Source organism: Pithys albifrons, chromosome 1, assembly GCF_047495875.1.
Source record: "Pithys albifrons albifrons isolate INPA30051 chromosome 1, PitAlb_v1, whole genome shotgun sequence".
Lineage (NCBI taxonomy): Eukaryota > Metazoa > Chordata > Aves > Passeriformes > Thamnophilidae > Pithys > Pithys albifrons.
In genome coordinates this window covers 33,845,976-33,865,280 of record NC_092458.1, presented here as the reverse complement: position 1 = coordinate 33,865,280, position 19,305 = coordinate 33,845,976, and the positions used below count along the sequence as shown (strand labels likewise).

General features: G+C 39.2%; 1 protein-coding gene across 4 annotated transcripts in view; it reads left to right on the top strand.

The window, feature by feature from the left end:
• The window catches only part of FARP1 (FERM, ARH/RhoGEF and pleckstrin domain protein 1), a 209,997-nt gene that overhangs the window by 123,480 nt on the left and 67,212 nt on the right, over positions 1–19,305 (top strand). For all 4 annotated transcript variants that reach the window (XM_071549227.1, XM_071549219.1, XM_071549210.1 and 1 more), the window contains exon 3: positions 16,044–16,148. In XM_071549227.1, coding sequence (XP_071405328.1) covers positions 16,044–16,148 — 105 coding nt within the window. The remainder of the gene's footprint in view (positions 1–16,043; positions 16,149–19,305) is intronic.

Here is a 19,305-nt window from a genome sequence, read left to right as displayed (position 1 = left end):
GAAGCAGAAGTAAATGTTGGGCAGTGCATTTAGAAAAAGGAGGATTTTTCTGTTACTCATAGCCTGTGCTGTAACTCAGCTTTGGGGACCTCTCCTTGTAATACATTCTCAATACTACTCTTTATTTCTACTTTGTCTGCTGTTGTCTTCTTTAGGTCTTTCAAGAGCATTGTCTTGCTTACAACAGATTCCTTCTATTTGCCCCTCTTTCCCTAAAAGAAAATGCCACATATATCACGTCTCAGGAATGTGGAAAAGTTGCAAACAAAAAGTGTGCCAGACCATAGAATCTTACCTTGGCTAAACTTGTAGAGGAAGATTAGCTCGGATCATTTTGGTTGTTTGAACATCAAATTCACAGAGAGTAGGAAAGGCTCTCCCAGTTGTCAGTGGCAGAGTTGTCCTAGAAGGTAAATGTGTAATACATCTGTCTCCAGATGGGATGGATTTCCTCTCATGGTACTTCTCTCTTGTCCACCTGTAGAAAGACAAGACAGACAATGAGTTTAGACTAAACACATAACTTCTAGACAGTCAGAGCTGGGTGAGTTGAATTCTGTTGTGGCCACTGATGCAGCTGTGAGAATGCTCTGCATGAACCCACCACTCATCCCACAGCTCAGCCCTGACAGAAATACGTTGCTTTTAATGCACTTGTTGCCTTAGTTAAAAGCATATTTAGGGGACATTTGGGGATGCTGTTGCCAGCAGTTATGAGGAGTGAAATGAATTTTAATAGTGTCATCTCTTGATCATAATTATTGGGAGTGGAGGAGCACTCGTCATGGATGAATGGCTTTTTGTACATCAGCAAATATGTGGTCTGGGGAACTTTTATGTTCTGTAATGAATCCACATGTGATGTCTGAGAAGTGACCTCAACAGATCTTGTGATTTCTCAAGCTTTTAAAATTGCTCACTATAATGCTAACCCTAATTATAAATCTCCAACAAGGACACAAATGCAGATATATTCAGCATCACTCAAAAAGCAATGTGAGGCCTTCCTTAAATATTTAGTTTAATGTCAGGATAATCTCAAATAGCTGGTGGTGACAGTTGTTTAATGGATATGAATTATATTTTTTTTAACTGGGAAATATTTGTCTTTAGTAGTCTTTGGAATTCAGTTTCGGGAGACTGTTCAAAATATGCTGATTATGTCAGCTAATATGCATTAATATCTTTTGTGTAAGCTCTTATCTGTTTCCTAACAGCACAATAGACAAAATACCTCACGAATGTTAATGATAACAAGAAATAGGCATATCACCATGTTAAAGTTTGTGTAATCCAGAGAGAGAAGCAAAGTAGCAATGAGATGAAGGCCAACTTCATCTCTTCAGTTTTGACTGGCCTGAGTGTTTCTCTGAAAGTACCCTTTCTTCTCACTTGCAGTGAAGCAATTTGAGGGCAATTGGATGCATAATTGCTGTTAAAAATGGATTTATCTCAAACCAAGCAAGGCTCTGAGGGTCATATGGGAACATACCCATGTCGTAAACAAGATGAAATTGTGTCTCTTGGTTGCGATGTAACTGGAGGTGAAGAAAATCCTGTTTCACTGCTGGGAAATCGTGTTACTTTTATGTGTGAGAAGGAAGTGTGTGCTATCAGAGGGAATGGTTTCTGACAGTGATGAGTGTAACTCACCTTTTCCTGCCCTTAATTGTTCACTGCCTGCTTACAGTTGTGATACATTGGACGGAAGGAATTACCTGGGAGAGGATTGAATTCTTCTTTTGGATCAAACCCTTGTTTTCAGCCCTCGTCCATTTCCTTGTAGGCTACAAAGAGAAAGCAGGGGAAACTTGTGGCTTTAGGCGCATGCCAAGATGTGGGAGCAATAAGAAGTATTGTCTGCTGGCATTTGTGTTTTCCTAACAGCAAGTTAATCTCCAATACAAAGACTGTCCAAGTACAGTGGTCCCACAGATGAGAGGCACACACTAAACCTGCTGTTGGTCTAATCCCTATATTTTACTGTACTTGAGTAAACTGTACTTGGCTCTTGGAGCACATTGCCCTGTAACTAACTACTTGCAGCACATACTAATTAATGCAGTAGAAGTGATGAGATGTAAATTCCTGTTATAACGAGCACTGTACTTTCTAGTGTTTGCACTTTCTCAGCATGGTTTTAGACCTGTTATTTTGCTACAAACATGAAGAATTTTTTCTTTCTTTGTGTTCTCTGGATGGCTATAAGCAGAACTTCAACCCCTTATTTAGTCAACTGATTTTAGGCTTACCTGGGGCACAATGGCCAACCTCCTGAGTTCTCCCCATTGTGTGCTCTGCAGCAGTCTCTCACTGGGACTCTACTCAGAACTTGCTGCCTTTGCTTAGCTTGAATGCACCTTTTGAGGAGTGTTGATGATCTGGTAAGAATTAAAAAACCAGAAGGATGCCAGTGATATGTGGCTTCATGTATCTTTCTCATCTTGCAACACCTATGCCGTTCTCCTGTCCAAGACGTTGTTTGATGTTTGAGAGTAGACAGGATGCCTCAAGCTGTTCCGTAGCAACCATTAAAGAAATATTTACAGTCTAAAAAAGTAAAAGCTGATAATATTGGTTCCTTAATGCCAGATCAGGCTTATGGCTCTCCCTCGTTAATCACATGGTGTTCTTTGTCAAGCATTAGGAGACATTGTGATTAAAAATCAGTAAAAGGCCAGTACAAAAAGTATGTAAACAGTATTCATGGTTCAATGCCATCATGGTCTTCCATACACAGAAGTTCTTTCCCTAAGGAGATTTATTCTGAGTCTGACAGGGTAGTCTGACTTCTTTAAGCAAATTATGATGAAGAAAGGTAATTTCTGAAGCTGGTAATAAGACAGTGTTTTGGTAGAGATTACTAAAGTATGAATATATGCTGGCCCAGAACTTCACTTGAGGGCTGGTGAGAATATGAACCTAAACATTTTATAAATAGGCAAAAATGAAATGTATTTAGTAAGATTTGTAAAAGGTATTTCAATAATAATCACTTCTAGCATGGCTCAAGGAGGTGATAGCTCCACTCTACTCTGCACTGCTTCGGCCTCACCGCAAGTCCTGTGTGCAGTTTTGTGCACCACAATATAAGAAAAATAGAAAGCCCTTAGTGAGTTACCAGAGTATTGGGAAGGGTCTGGAGGTAAAGCTGTATGAGGAGAAGCTGAGGTGACATGGCTTATTCAGCCAGGAGAAGAGAAGAGTGAGGGGAGACCTCATGGTAACTGACACCTTCCTGAGAAGGGCAGGCACTAATCTCTTGCCTTTGGTGACCATCAAGAGGATCTGATGGAACGGCATGAAGCTGTGTCAGGTGAGGTTTAGGTAAGATATTAGGACAAGGTTCTTCACCCAGAGCATGGTTAGGCACTGGAACAGGCTCTCCAGGGAAGTTGTCACAGCACAAAGACTGCCTGAGTTCAAAAGTGTTCGGACAATACTTTCAGGCACATAGTGTGACTTGGGACTGTCCTGTGCTGTGAAACCTTGTGGGTCCCTTCCAACTCAGGATATTCTATGATACTATGATACAATTATGTTGTTATGTTGTAAATAAAATATATTACTCTTGCATAGGCCAGGAATCTCTGAATTATCTGAGTATTAAAACAAACAAAGCATATTTACAAATGTAAATTTAAAATGAGATGTATGCTATATTTAAGTACATAAGAAGTTGGTTTTCAGCATTAAGAAAAAACACAAATTAGTTAAAATCATATCTTTTTCCAGTTATACATATTATCCTCAAGGTTAAATGGATTAAAACTCCTTCTGGAGGAATTCAACCTAAAACTGATAATGCAGTCAAAAAAGTCGCATTGCATCAAGCTGATGTTTGACTTCTGATAGCACATCCCCAAAGACTTCTCTTTGACGTACCCTGAACAGAGAACACTTGTTTCCCACAAAGCCTGTTGTTGCTGATAAAGCTCATTTATATCAAAGTGGTATCTAATATGGCACTGCTGTGTTCTGGTCTTAAGAAAAAAACCTCAGTTGAGTACCTCATTTGCCTTTGTAAACTTGCTGTGCCTAAAGATGTATTTTAGCTGTTCTGTCCAAAGCCCAGATCACAATAACTAGGTCTGTACAACACATGTTTTTAAAACAGAGCATAAAAGAAAACATTATTGCATGTTAAAACAAAATAGAAGCCATAAAAGTTGTGTTTCAGAGACTGTGTTAATGTACTTTGATGGTACTGTGATGATGCTTTCCTTTGATATTTGAAGCCTCTGTCTGAGTGACAGAAAGCAGATCTCTTAGGAATCTCCTTAGCTTGAACCTTTCGTATGGTTAAGTGAGCAATGAAGCAGAAGGGTGTAAGCTATTGTTGCTGAAGTATTTCACGTTAACTGGGGGCACAGGCAAGTCTGTAAGGTACACACACATATATATATGCACCCACACATGCAGAAGCGCTGGGAAATGGAGTGAAAGTTGAATATTCCACGTTCAACACAGGTTAGAGTAAAAACTTTCTTACAGTCAGGAGGAAACATTCTGGAGATTAACGAAAGGGGTTTTGCCCAGTTCAGACTATGTGCTGTTAATAGACAACATCCTGTCCAGTTTAGAAAGCCTGCTGGCTTTTCTTCCCTCTTCACCTCCTCTTGCCCCACAAATACAAGCACAAGTCCCTACTTTCCCTGCTTTGCCACAAATTTATAAGCAGGTCCCAGCTCTGTCTATGCTGCTTTGCTGTTTGATGCTGGCTTGAACATACAGGTCAGTCCCAGCAGCTTTGGATTGTGAAAGGACTAGAGGCGAAGTTCCTGTTCCTGCAGTGCACACCAGCAACACTCCACTTGTTTTCCCCAATGATGAGTACAGTTATGTGTTGTTTGCTGACATAACCATTCATCAGACTGCTACAATCCAGAGACAGTTTCATCTTGCAGAGACCTCAGATGACTGAGACGGCTGTGTTAGGAGACATGAGAGGAAAAGCTCCTAAGGATTTTTCTGAAAACTGTGGGGTTGTATTAAAAAAGAAGTGGTTATTTTTTATCTTTCCTTGAAAATGTGACTTGACTACATCATTACGAAGTGTCTCTGAAATCTGCTGCTAGAAGCAGCCATTATTGTGACATTTACTACACCATTTCCCCTAACTCTTCTTTCTACTCTAGTTTGTGTCCCATGAAAGGTAGCACATTTCAGTGGTACACAAAACACAGAGCTTGTATCTTCCCTTTTATCAAATTCCCTGAGAATACAGACAGTTTCATTTTTTTTCCCGTGTCTTTGCGTGTTTAAAAGACAGATGAGACTCCCAGTATATTCAGTTTTAGGGTCTTTTGAGGCTGCTTAGTGAAATGTTGAATACATTTCCTATACACCCATCTTGCAGATTGGTGACAGACCTTCCATAACCAGAGAAGAAACTCTTGTCCATTGGAGCCTTGACTGACTAAAAAACTACTCTAAACTTCTGCCTTTCAAATAGTTAAATAAAAGATTGCTTTTGAAACTTACGTTTTGCACTTGAAAGTTTTGCTTCCATGAAAACATTTTGTTGGTATGAGTTTTGCTTATTAGGAATGAACTCAGGACCATGTCTTGTTTCAGTTTCACACATAAATACAAGTTTACTCCACATCAAATCTGGAGTAATTGTAATATGCTGCAGCCAAACTTTTCTTTAGACAGTCCATGTCAGTTATGCAAAAAGTCTGGTAGCACGTGAATCCTACAGAAAGTCTTAATTTACATTGCTTGCAAAATTGTCTTCCTTACCCTGCCTTGTGTTTTGGCTGTCAGAGCATTAGATGCAGCTGGAGCAGTGGCCTGGCTGAAAACTAGAGTTAGGGTGTAACATGAGTATAATATAGGTTAGCAGCAGCCACTGCCTGAAGGCTTCACCTAGGGGTGTCCTTCCTGAAAAGTTGTTTCCTGTTGTTCAAATGTGCTTCCCTGACCCAGGTAAAATAAAAAATAAAATATATGCAACCCTATACGGTGTGAGGTTCTTGCTGAGAAAAACAGTAATGTTGAGATCGAAGCAGAAGCTTTTTCCTGTTGTATTTCATGGTGCTTTAGATTTAGGAGTAAATATCTTGCCTCATATTAAGCCTCTCATATTTTACTGGGATTTGTTTGGGTTTGGTTTTGGTTTTTTTCCCCCAGGACTTCTTGCATTTAAATGAACTTCAAGGGATTTTACTAGAATCATGGCTGAACTAAAATGTATCCAAATGAAATTAGTAAATAGCCACTTTGCATCTCAGTCTGGTTTTATAGTACTCAAAACATTCCATATTCTCATGTTTCCAGCCTGTATATAAGGGTTCTGTTTTCACATTTCACATGACCTAAGAATTGCCTAGTCCTTCATTCTAGTAATGTGTTTGCTTATGGGTAAAGAAAATGAGGAAAAATGAGCAGGGAAAAAAACCAAAACAGAGAAGAAAGTGGTCTGAATAACAGAATGATTTTATTTTCCTCTCAAGCACTACTTAATGTTAAAAAAAGAAAACCTGAGAAGGTGGGAAATTTATTTTTGCCTTGAAACAGAGAGAGGAGGGTATAGTGGGAGACAAGGGGTGAGGAATGTCACAGAGATTGGGGTTTCCATCCCCAATTACACACTGGCTGCTATGCTGCTGAATTACGCTGACAGCACTGAATAGTGCCATTATACTCCTTTTCAAAAGTTGTGGGCTATGAAATTCAATCTGAGGTACTTTTAATGAGTGTTCTGAGCCTCAGTTCCAACTCTTCCCAAGAAACAAGGAGCACAGTGTGCCACTAAATAGTGCTGAGGCCGGGGGTTAAACTCATTCACTTCTTTCCTCACAAGAGAGAAGGTAATATCAACATTTATTTGACAGGTATATGCTTGGTTCCATAGCTGAGCTTTAGTAAAACAGCTTTCTATAAAGAAAATGTTCTGAAAAATTAGGTTCTATCAGCCTCACATCAAACTCTCATCTAGTTTATGAAAACAGATCTTGTGATGTGTTTTCCAAAGCCACTGCCCACAGTGCCCACACTGAACTTGTTCTGCGGGCATCCTTGTGCTGCGGGACACTGGGCAAAGCCTCAAGGTGGAGGTGGAGCTCATGCCAGATGGAGACATCTGCCCAGTTACACCCTTGGCTGTCAATTAAGCATAGATAATTCAGAGGTAATCTTTCCCAGAAGGGTGCCTGCTGTCATCCATGACTCTCCACTAAGGGTTTGGCTGTCATAGCTGGAATGGCTTCTGTGTAATGTCTGTCCTTCTTGCCTCTCTGAACAAGACATAGCTTTTCAGAGAAGCATTTTTAATGTGCCCCTGGTTTAACAAAAGCCATGTAACACAAAAGTATTTTTCTTTCATGCTGAATTGTGAAGTGGTTTGTTCCAGATTCTGAGGAAAGCACTGTTTAATGCATCTGCCCTGAAATTCACTCCAAGATCTGAAACTCGTGTCAGGCTGGCTCTGGTTTTTGCAAGTCATCGCCATTCAGTGTCAAGGTTCTGAAGCTGGAATATGTTGTGTGGATGATACTCTTCAGAAAGGAAAATAGTCACTTCCAGCTGTGGATTCTTGCCTTGATGGAATAAAGAACAACCACAAACCACTTTTTAGTTTTGCTAGCAAAATTGGGCAGAGATGACTCAGCATTTACAGCAGCTAATTTAGGGAGCAAGATGACATATTGTTAGTAAGTTTTCTCGTTGTTCTTTTAATGCCTCATTTTTCTTGTCCACTGTGCATTTTAATGATATTCAAGGGAAGTAATTCTGTTTTAGTAGCAGTGGTGCTGCCAAGAGTCTTCCACTGGGAGTCTCCAAGAACTGAATGGTTGGTGTGTGAAATTTTGCAGCCTTAAACAGTTACTTAAAAGACTTGCTCTGCCCACTACTGATTTCCGACAAATGTTCTATGTCTATCTGAAGGAAGTTAGCTGTAATGGTTGCAGTATAAGAAACAAGGTTTGATTTTTTTTCAAGAGGACTAATTAGCAAAACTAATTGTGCAGAAACCTGTTTTTGCAGTTTGACATTTTTGGGGGTTAGGCTTTTTTGATCTTGCCAAGATCAACATTCACATTTTGTGTGAAGGCATGTGTTGTCCCCATGAGGTCAACCTCTGGGAGGATTGTTAGGCAGTCAACAGTGAAGTTTTCCCGCTAAATTGATAAGCAGAGGGGAACAGAGCACTCCTTTCAAGCTGATAAAGTTTAGGTGCATTTGTGGGAAATGTAGGAGTTTTAAAATCAGTACACAAAAGTTAATACAAGGTCACTTGTACTTTTTAACTGGAAGTTTGATGTCAGCTAGTTAAAATGCTGTAAATACAGCTACAGGAACCAGTGAACCAGGAAACTAATCATAAAATACTTTGTTAATGCTTTTCATCATGAATAACATTTTGTAATAAACAGCTGTGTACTTAGACTAAAGTGACCACAGGCTGAATATTTTTGATCTATATGGTTTGTGGTGTTTAGCTGGTGAAGTTTCAGTTTTCCTTTGGGGTGGAAGTGTGAAAGAAATTCTGTGGGATTTTGTCTCTACAGCTACCTGAGGAGCAAATTCTACAAGCACCAAGAATCTGCCTTTCTTCCTCTTTGCAAAGACCTTCACTAGTTTTGTGGTGGTTGTTGCTGGTTCTGCAGTAACAACCTCTTTGTCAATTAGAAATTAGAGTAATTGAAAGGTGGAAAATCAGTATTAATATCATTTGCATTTGTAAGAACTGCAAAGAAATGAAATGTTTGGATTGTTATATTGGAATATGGTGTGATGTGAAAGACTCAGTTCTGCGGGTGCTCAACTCACCTCTTCTCCATTTTTGCTTCCTCACATGCACATTAAAATGGCATATATAATACAGTGTGGGTGGTATTTGCCCATTAAGGTATAAAACTGTGATTTTATGAGCCAAGTAAAATGAGACCAAGTGGAGCCTCCAATTCCAGTAGCTTTACTGTGCTGTAATTATGGAGATGTTACCTGAGGATTTACTGTAGCTGAATTTTGTATCAGTTTGACAGCTGGGAGAAAAAGCTTAAACAAGCAATACTAAAACATTAAATACACTAATACTAAAAATACTAAGCCTCATCACAGAACTTTACATTAGCTTTCCTATCTAATATTTTTCTTTTTCCTTACACATTATTTAACTATTGAAGAGGATTACTTAGTATTCAATGTTCACCTGATTATATTATTGGCTATTTCTACTGAAGTTAATTTTGGGGCACTGGAAGAGAGTTTGATGTTTCGTAAGAACAGTCCTTCTGCTCCTTCCTGTTCTAGAAAATATTTTGACATAAGCCATTGTGTCATGATCAGAAATTCAAAAGCATGGTTACAATAGGAAATCTATGTATGTTCAGTTGTGAAAAATGGCAAGTTTCTTTTGGAGAAAGATTCCTAAAATCAAATTCCTAAAATAGTTGTTGTTGAAGTCATCTTGTTTGTTGGAGCTGATAGGTGGGCGGGGGGAAGTGTGACTTTGCTGCTGCATTTTTTTAAGGGCAAATATTTGGAGTAAAACACACCTGAAGTAAAAAGTCACACTGTTTAAGAAAAGGTGCCACCACTAACAAAATCGATGGAAGTGTGGAAGTGTACATCAGAGACTGTGGAAGGCAAGCACTGGCATTAAGGGAATACAGCTTATGGGGTGACTGTAAAGTAGAAAAGCAGTCCACCAAACTCTTGAAAGAAAAGAACAGTAAATAGTCTTATTGTACACACACAGCAGACGATCAATTGCCTGTTTTTAAGGCAGTATAAGAGACTTATTCTGTTACTGCATTGGCCTCAATCCACCCTTTGATGGTATGTGCACAGTCTATGCAGAAGCATGTGGGATACGTGCCAGGAGGGCAGCCTTCAACCACATTCAAATGGAAAATACCTTAAAAGGAATGAGGTGCCTTTAGGTTATCGTAAAAATCTTCCTCTTCTACTCCCCTCTTTTCAAATGGGATTCTTACCTGCTGTCTGCAGGTACAGAGTGGGAATCTGCCTATTTAAAAGCAGTGGTGGGAATATGTGACTGCTGTGTTTAAAGGTTTCACTTCTCTGCTCTTCATTGGCCTGGTATGAAGGAGTGGGGAATCATATTTCTTCCAACTCTTCTCAACTACCCAGTCTAAGATGAACAGCCTGGTAAAAACTAGTAAGCTCATGTGTAAGAGCTATCTTTGTGGTCTAATGCTATTTTTATAGTTATCTAATCCCTCCTATAGGATTAACACCTGCACTTTGAAAGGGAGGAGACGAGAAGGGCAGAGGATCTCCAAGTGTCCAGGTACTATTAGATCCAGAGCAACAATGTTTAGACCAGTGATTCTTGCTTTTAATCCCACCTTTCAGGAAATAGACTTTGGCTAAATATGGATTATGCATTTCAATTTACCGCAGAAAGAAGAACTGTTTAAAATACAAAATCTGTCTTCAGATGCTGACAGCATTGTTCTCCTGTGAGTAGTTTTCAAGCCTTCTTTGAAGTATAAATTTCTGACAGGGTTATTTGTTTAAGAACCCTGTGGCTCAATCTCATCTTTGAGGTTATTTTTATACTATTTGCTTATCATGAACACTTGTTGGTTGGTCTTCTTTCATTTCAGAGCAGTACACCCATACACAATTTTTAACAGCTTTGAATAACCAAGAAAAGTTAAGCTGTTAAGAATGTTATTTTTAGTATTGATTACAGCTGTATATGACTTCAGAAATAGTAGTGAAAATACTGGATGAAATTTCCATGATAATTTCTATGCAGTTGTTAAATTAGAGTCTAAAAATCAGCTGCAAGGCTGATCAGTTCAAGGGATTTATTTTTTTGGTGGTTAACCATGAAAGAGCAAATAAAATTTTAAACTTTGTACAATTTAATATTTAAGTATTTGTAAAATATTTAGCATAACCAAATTATCACATTTCATTTTAGAGCATTTGAGCACCCAAAAGGTTATAGGGACAAAATATTAATGGAAGAAATGCCTGCCTTTATATGTTAACAGGTATGAATGACTAATGTATTGTTTTCTTTTAGATGAAAATAAAGGTATATTTCTCTCCTTATCAGTTGTTACTATCACACAAGCAAATGTACTTAAAAAATAAACAACAAAAAACCCACCAAACATTTTTTCTGACCCATTTTCAGTTTTGAAGAAGAGCAGTCTGTATTTCCACATGAAATTCATTTTTCGCTTTGACCAAAAATGGGACTTAACATTTTTCAGATGTTCAGGAGAAAGTGTTCATTTTATTTGGCTTTTTTCTAACCTAGTATTACTACTCAGTAATATTAAAGACAAACAAACAAACAAAAACCACTCAACCAAAGAACTTGTTCAGGCTGGGATCTGAGGTTAGTTGGCTGGACAGATAAAAGAATGGTGTGGGGGTGTGTGGGGGTGTGTGCGTGTATATACATATATAATATGTAAATTTTTTGGGGGTAGAAAACTAGTGACGTAATTGCTACATAAAATATTGGGTGGTGGAATGTGTCCAAACTCATTTTTTTCAAAGGTTTGGTCTTCTTCCAGATAAAGCTGTGTACTTTCTTTTTTTTTTACGAAAAATTCTGTATGGCACTCTGTGCCAAAGAATGGTCTAAACAAGTGTGTAGAAGGAGACTTTTGTAAATGATTGATGATTGCTAGAGCATGAAAGAATTTTTGAACCTATTAAAATATTCACCATTGAAAGCAATGTACAGTTTTGGATTTTGGTGGGAGTAGAGAGAGGGTGAGTTGAATAGGACTGAGATAATGAGCAGACAGCAAAATGTTGACTGTGTAATGTGTAAAGCAGGCTAGTTCAACTGGGTACCTTTATAGCTTGCAGCTAAATGTGGTGATGCACATTATTCATAATTTAGAACTTGATGTTCCCTGAAAATGTAAAGTGACTTTTAAAACGTGATTTCACAGAGCTAAATGAAAGGCCAGTTCAAAACACATTAAGCAATAAGGATGTGTAGCTGGAAATCAGTGAGCTTCTTTTCTCTGCAATAAATTCATAATATTATTTTGGTGTAAGTAAATACCACATCAAAAGAATAAAAGTAATTCCCTGGTATATCAATATGATTGGGGCTCACCTTGTCTAAAACAAACCCTGTAACACATGTGTCTGTCCTTTTTGTCAGGAGTAAAAGATACAACTGTGTTGTTCAGGAAATAGGGAAGATACAACTGTATTGCTCACACATCTGCCAATGTGCTCAGATGGCTTGTTTGGGGTAGGAAGAACTGCCCTCTGGAGCTGCAATATTTTTGCATTGATTATACAGGAATCTGGCTGTCAACAGAAACAGGAGCAGGGGACTGCCACCTGCTGCAGCTGCTTCCCAGCTCCTATGTATTGCATGTGACCTTCTCCCAGTTGTGTTCCACGAGTATATCATGCTCTTCTGTTTGCTCTCCCCCACTGTCTTACAGTGTGGTATCTCTGGTAGCAAGTGCTCTGAAGGTATAGTCCTGGTACCAGCCTTCATTGCTTCCATACTTCCATGTCAATGTCCCACTTGCATACCTCATCCTTCTCCTTTGATCTTCACCTTTGCATGAGTTTTTCCCTCCCTGGTGTGAGCTGTCATTCGATGGTATACAAAATGAGCAGAAGATAGGTCTCCTGGCTTTCCTTTCCTATGGTCCTGTTGGTGACTTTACCTCATTCCAGTGTATGAGGCTTTTGTGATGGTCATGAAATGGTCTGGGCTTTCTCACTGGCCCTCCTGTAGCATAGGCTGCAGTACAGCCCTTCCCCACCCTACAACCTGCCATGCATGTGTGGCTGTTTTGGGGGACTCATGGTCCCCCATGGATCAGACTGGTGCTGGCATGGAGCAGGTAATGCAGCCGAGCTCTGGCTTCTGCAGCCACAGGTCTGTGGGACAGCTTGTCTAGCGCTTGCTGCCTTGAGGCATGGCAGCAGGGCCACACTTGATGGTCTGAAAATGCCTTCCAAGTTTAGTGGAAATTAGTATTTTCTCATGGACCTTGTAACCATGTTGAAGTCAGGCACAACTGTTGGCTACAGATGATGTCATTGGTATTGCACATTCATTCCTGAATGCCTTCTCTGTCAGCTCGTGTTTGCGGTGCCCTGAATGACTCCTGGTTTGCTTCCATACCCAGGGGACTGAACTTTTACTTTATTGTGTTTAAATTTTTTAGTAGGGATGTCATGGAACTGCACTAAGTCAACCTCTCTTTGAAACCTTGTGAGTTCCTGCTTTTGTGGATGTTGTACTTCTCCTTCTCGTCCTCCAAGACTGGAGTTTCATCAGGCTCTGAATCTCAGCAGATTTTATATGCACAGCATTTCCTTTGAGAGAACTGTCAGATTTTATTTTGAGGTAGACTGATCAAAGCTAAGATGAGTTTAGAATAATAATATTTACAAATACCAGAGTAAGAAGCATTTCATGTTATTGAGGCATACTCCAGAGAAAATGCCAAGTGACATAAATACTACAAGACTGTTGTTTCATCATCTAAATGCTTATAGGAAAAATAAACTTTATGAAAACACTCAGTAGGTTTTAATCAGATGCTTTTACTCATGGTCTGAGATCAGACAGGTGTGCTCTCCTCAGCTAACCTTAGGCAGTGTGGTAATGCAGGTGGGCTCTCTGCCTTTTTTCCCATGGATCAAAAATCTCCAGGCACCCATAGACACTTTTATTTTCCCTGGGAGAAATTATGAGATTTGGTGTTTGTTAGACAAGAGTCCATCAGATACTTTAGCAAGACATAAATCCACTTTTTTGGTTGTGCACAAGTAGGAAAGCTTCTTGCTGTGAAAGTGACTGAGAAACACATCCTTCCTTTATCTAGCAGGCCCAACCAAACTGTGAAGGCCTGAGACTAGTCTAGAAGCAGCAGTATTTGCTTCTAAATAATTTTTAGTTGGGTTTTCAGAGCTGCTAAGTAATATCATTATTACACTCACTCTAATGTCTTTAATATTATTCTGTGCCTCCAAAGAAATGTACTAACCAGGAAGCTCCGTACAGTGATAGATGGAGTGGAAAATATGGGAAACTGTTTTGTAGAGCTGACATACAATTGTTAGTGCAGGCTGGGTGGTGGACACTTGGGCTTGCTTTCAGTTTAATGAAGCTGGAGAATGTGAAGTGAGTGTATTCAAATTCACTTGCACTTGAGACTTATTTTGGATGATACTGCATCAGATCAAAAGGGCTCTGTCTAGAAAAGTAGATGCTTTTTTTTCCTCCCTTGTCTTCTTTGTTTCCACTTACTTGGCATTTTGGTATGTATTATCTCTGGTTACTGCAAAGTTATGATGAAATGCTGAAAAAAATTAGTACTTTTATCTGCAATTGTACTTGATGTGTTTTCTGACAGTACTCATGAGGCTAATGTTTGCTACAGCAAACATTAAGAAACAATTAATAAAATAATCTGAGTGAACATTGCTTCCTGGTGGCATTGGTCTGTTAGAGGTACTGGGAGTGTGTTGGGCAAAAACCTGTTCAGCAAGTTCTTGGAGAAGTGAGCTTGGCTCTTCCCTTCAGACTTTTGAAACCAACCAGCATCGAAGGGTTCAGTCACTGTGTCCTGCAGCACCAGGGTGACAGTGTTGCTGTGGTGGCACAAATATCTTGCATTTTCTGTAGAAAAATGTCATCATTTTAGTTTCTCTTGTGAAAGACTCACTGCTGAATGTTTGCTATTTACAACTCATATTAGAAAATGTTGGATAAATTACCTTTGGAAAGATGTTTTGTCCTTTGGGTTGTGGCTGAAAACCAGGTATTACCCTAGGTGGAAAAAAATTGTTCATTTGGTTTTGGGTATTCCAGTGAAACAGAGACCAAACTGAGTAGTGGTCGATCTGGGAGCAGGTGGGACAGAGCAGCTACCCACTCACAATTATGCTGTTGGTATGCGCACTGCCTGGAGATGCCTGAACTTGGGCTCAGGCTCATGTTTGAGCTAGGTCAACTGGTCTGCTGACCTCTAATGGTTTTCTTTTCCTTGCTTGGTTACTGCTGTTTTATTTTCCTCTAGTAATTATTTACGGAGCTTAAAGGAAAGAGGCCAGTCTGTAGGTTGAATACAAGGGCACTTGTCCAGGATGTGATGTGTCTCCAGCGGCAGCAGAGCTACTGTGTGCAATATAATGGGTTATTATTTGTTCTGAAGTGAGTGCAGATCAGTGTTTCAGGGCCTCTTGAGTTAAAAAAGTGCATTTGTCCAAGGAACAAAAATATTTTATTTCAATGATTGTACAGAGATTGTTTTTTGCAGAAGACTTGCTGGTGAGCTGTGATTTACAGTATTTTCTGCAGGTGTGGATTTAACAGATGGGTCCATGAAAAGAATCCTTACAATCAGCAGAGCTGTGGCTCTGGGAGCTAATATTGGGCTTGAACATCTGGTCTTAACAGAGGGAAGGCTTTTAGCTCTTGCAGGGAAATGCTTGCTCTTGACTCCTCCAAATGACTCGCCAGCTCTGGTAGGGTAATATTAGCCAGGCCTGGACCAGCCTCAGTGCCCCACAATATGAGGCTTGGAATAAGCCCACGTGAAGTCAGAACCCAGGACTTGAGCCTGTTGTGTATCAAGCAGCATCCAGCAAACCCTCAGTCCCTGGGGTTTTGTATGACAGGTCTGTCAGTGAACATTCTGGTTTCTGTATGTTGTACATAGATGTACATAGCACCACCCAGCATGGTTTGAAGGGTCATGCATTGAAATAACTATCTTGCAAAATTCATAGTAGAAATTAGCCTTGGCAGACATAAGAAAACTATATCCCAAATCCTCCTTCTCTACCTCTCCTATTTCATGGTATTTTCCCCTAAAAAATAAAAATACACTAAAGATGGATTCAGAGCTGCCATCCAGGGATGGATGGGTATATTCTGTAGCTTTAAAATGAATGCAATTATTGTCAACTGCCCTGTGGTACCATTGCATTATCCACTGATTTTGTAAACAGTTTTGACAGTGTTGTTTGGTGAATAATTTTTTAGTATAATATTTTTTCTGCCACTAATTAAAAGCATCTTTGTAACCCTAGGCTTTCTTTTCTTCTTACAGCAAAGAGCTCCAGGGAAAGTTTTACATGAGGCTGTTTGCAACCACCTGAACCTTGTTGAAGGCGACTATTTTGGCCTTGAATTTACAGATAATAAAAAGATGATGGTATGTAAAGGATTAATTTTCAGCTGGTTTTCCTCTGCATATACATTGTATTCTCTCCTTCTGCTTCTTCCTTCTAAGATATATTTCATCCTCAATCTCCAAAAGGAAAAGGACTTTTTCTAAAAAAAAAAAAAAAAAAAAATTGTTCTTGCCTACTGGAGTTGAAGAAATGTTTTTAAAACCTGATTGCTCCTGTCAGATTTCATCTGTGTTGAAAATAACAGCCAATTCAGACACAAGTTTGGAAAGCATTTTGTTTTTATAAGTTGCTGTAGAGAAGCCAAAGGCTGGACTGTTGCAAGCCTCAATTCTTGATTTTACAGTCCTGCTTGATTTGAAGTGCAGAAATAATCTTTTTCTGTTGACAGAGTAGTTGCAATGATTGTGATAGAGTTCATGAAAAACATTGTGGGACAAAAAAAGGGATAGATAAAATATAACAAGATCAATAAAAAGGAAAGCAAATCCAAATGCCCAAATAAATTGATGGTAAGTCCTGTCTGGGGAGCTGTGTGGCACAGGCAGGTGTCTTGGTCCTGCACTCTGACATCAGCTTGCTGGCAACATTCAGGCACTGCACCAACAGTATCATGTAGCAGAGAAAGCCAAAGGCTAATGACTTCTTAGCCTTTAATGACTTTCTTTTTGAAGTTTGTTTTACTTCAGTCTTACTGTGTGACCTACTGGCATGTGTGCTAGTTACCTGGAATGCTTTACCAGTACATCCTGATATAGAGAGAATTGCATGCCTATTGGGTGAATTTGGGACCTGTAGCCTGGCTCACATAAAGGAGATGAGTTTGGGCAATTAAGGGGGGAAAAAATCTGTTTTCTGTCCATCTAGCTAAATATGCATAAGGAACAATATTTCTTAATGAAATAAACAGTAACAATCTCTTGTCTGTCATGGCTTGGGACAGGCATAGACATTAGAGAATAGACATTAAAACTGAACTAAAACGGGTCATGGTATTTTAGGTTAACTACAATTAAAGAGGAAATGTTTAAAAATGGATGTCACTCTTTGGAAGTGATCTGCTTGACAGTTTGCTCTTGGAATTATATGAAGCAGTTTACTAGAAAGTTTAGTACTCTGGCAGATACCCTTGGCTAATGTTTTAGGTAGCTTGAGAGCTTAACATAACTCCTCAAAACAGTGCTATTGTACACGACTGTTATAGCAGAGGGTCAATGTAGTCATGTTAGAAATGACATCCTGACATTCCTGATGTATGTATGTAAAACTGAAACAAATTCTAACATCTTTTGTATATAGTTGTTTTTTAGAAAATAGAGGTTATTTGTTCAACCTTCTCTGATTCACAGGTCATTAAATTTAAATAGATGACCCTCTGTATTTTGCTCAGAAATCTCAAGTAAACTATCAGTTTTCAGTCTTGTGAAAACAGAAAGGTTTATTTGCTTTAGGCAGAACACAGAAGAGATTGAGGTGCTGCCACTGCCTGAGGCCCTTGCAGTGGCAGGAACTGACTGGCTGGAAATATGTCCAGACAATCACAGTGGGAGAGACAGGTTTCTGATGAAGAGGAAGGTGAAGAAACCCTGTAAGGCTATTGCCAATTTGACCTGAAGGAAAATGGCTCCATGCACTGAGCATGGGAACTCACCTGGCCCCTACTCTTGCAAAAGGAAATACTAGCCAAATATCTACAACACCCATCCTTGCTGGTTTGTTCCAGTCTTTGTTCCTGAAAAATGAGGAGGTATCACAAACCTCACCCATATCTTGTTAGCTATGCCCAAAGAACAGTGAGATTCAGTGGAACTAATGCCTTCAGTCACCTGAAAGCAACTCACAGAAACTCTGAACCAGAAGATTTGATTATGAATTGTTGTTTCAATGTGGAGCAGCCCTCTGAGGGTATTATTTACACTTAAATTATTGTAACCAGTTTATATGATGCAGTTGAGGTGAATTCCCGTGGAACTTAAAATTTTCTGGGGTCCATAATGGCCATAATGTAGAACTTGAGAATTGTGCAAATTAAAAAAAAATTGTGGTTAATAGTGTGCCTAAGAAATAAACCACACATGCTTATTTTGCATTCATATCATCTGAACAGAATGAGTTGCCTTACCAATGTAGAGTGCAATAAAAAGGGGAAAATAAATATTTAGAGCGCATTTGTTTGAATGTAATCATATGTACATGAAGTCATATAGTCACAGTTCAGCTGTATTTATTTCAACATGCAAGGCTCCAGATCTCATATCTGACATATTGGCAGTTGTATGTCAAGATGCCTGGCAGCTGTACACACTCAAGCATGCCATGAGTGTAGCAGACAAGATCTGCTGAAGATGGGAGATAACGTGGAGGGTCTGAGGGCTGCACTTCCCACTGGGACAAGGAGGAACAAGGCACTGTTGCCAAGCCTGGAGTTTCACAGAGTTTCATCACACTTGATATCTGCCCCAATTCTCCAGCTGCTGAAATCTGGTCACCATCGTGGAATGCCAGCCTTTGTTTAACAAATAAATAATCTAGACTTTGTAGTTCTGGAGAAAATTGAAAACATAAATCTTAATTGAGTCCTCACATCATTTTTCATTTCCAGTTTATAAACCAATTTCAGACTTAGTGTTTAGATACAGTGTGGGAGTTGCATGATGCACAAGTTTTGATTGTTTGGGTTTGGTGATAGTGGTAACATTTCTGTTTTGCCCCACTTTTCTCCCTGCATGCATTCAATACATGCCTTTGTAGTACCCAGCAGTCTGTCCAAGGATGTTATAACTTGCTTGTAGGACGATTGGGAAAGTAAAGAAAGGAATGATGCACTTGTGTGCTCATGTTGTATCATAAAATCCTTCTGGGGAGAAGAGATTTTTGTGTGTGTGTGTGTGTGTGTGACGTAAAATACATTACTTCCCATATCTTGTAAATTGGCTATTTCAAATGTGAGATGTCTTTTTTCCCCTCCCACAAAACTTGGCAAAGTTCCTGACCTTGGTTGCAGATTATGTACATGCAAAATTTCTGAAACAAAAGTTTTAAGTTATTGAACTCTCAAAGTGATTCAGAACCAGTTTGACATGTGATTAAACACTGTGTTCCTATTCTTGGATAACCAAGTTTCTTTAGCCTCTGAAAAAAAAGAAAAATACTTTCCTAGACTGAAAAATGTAAGAAGAA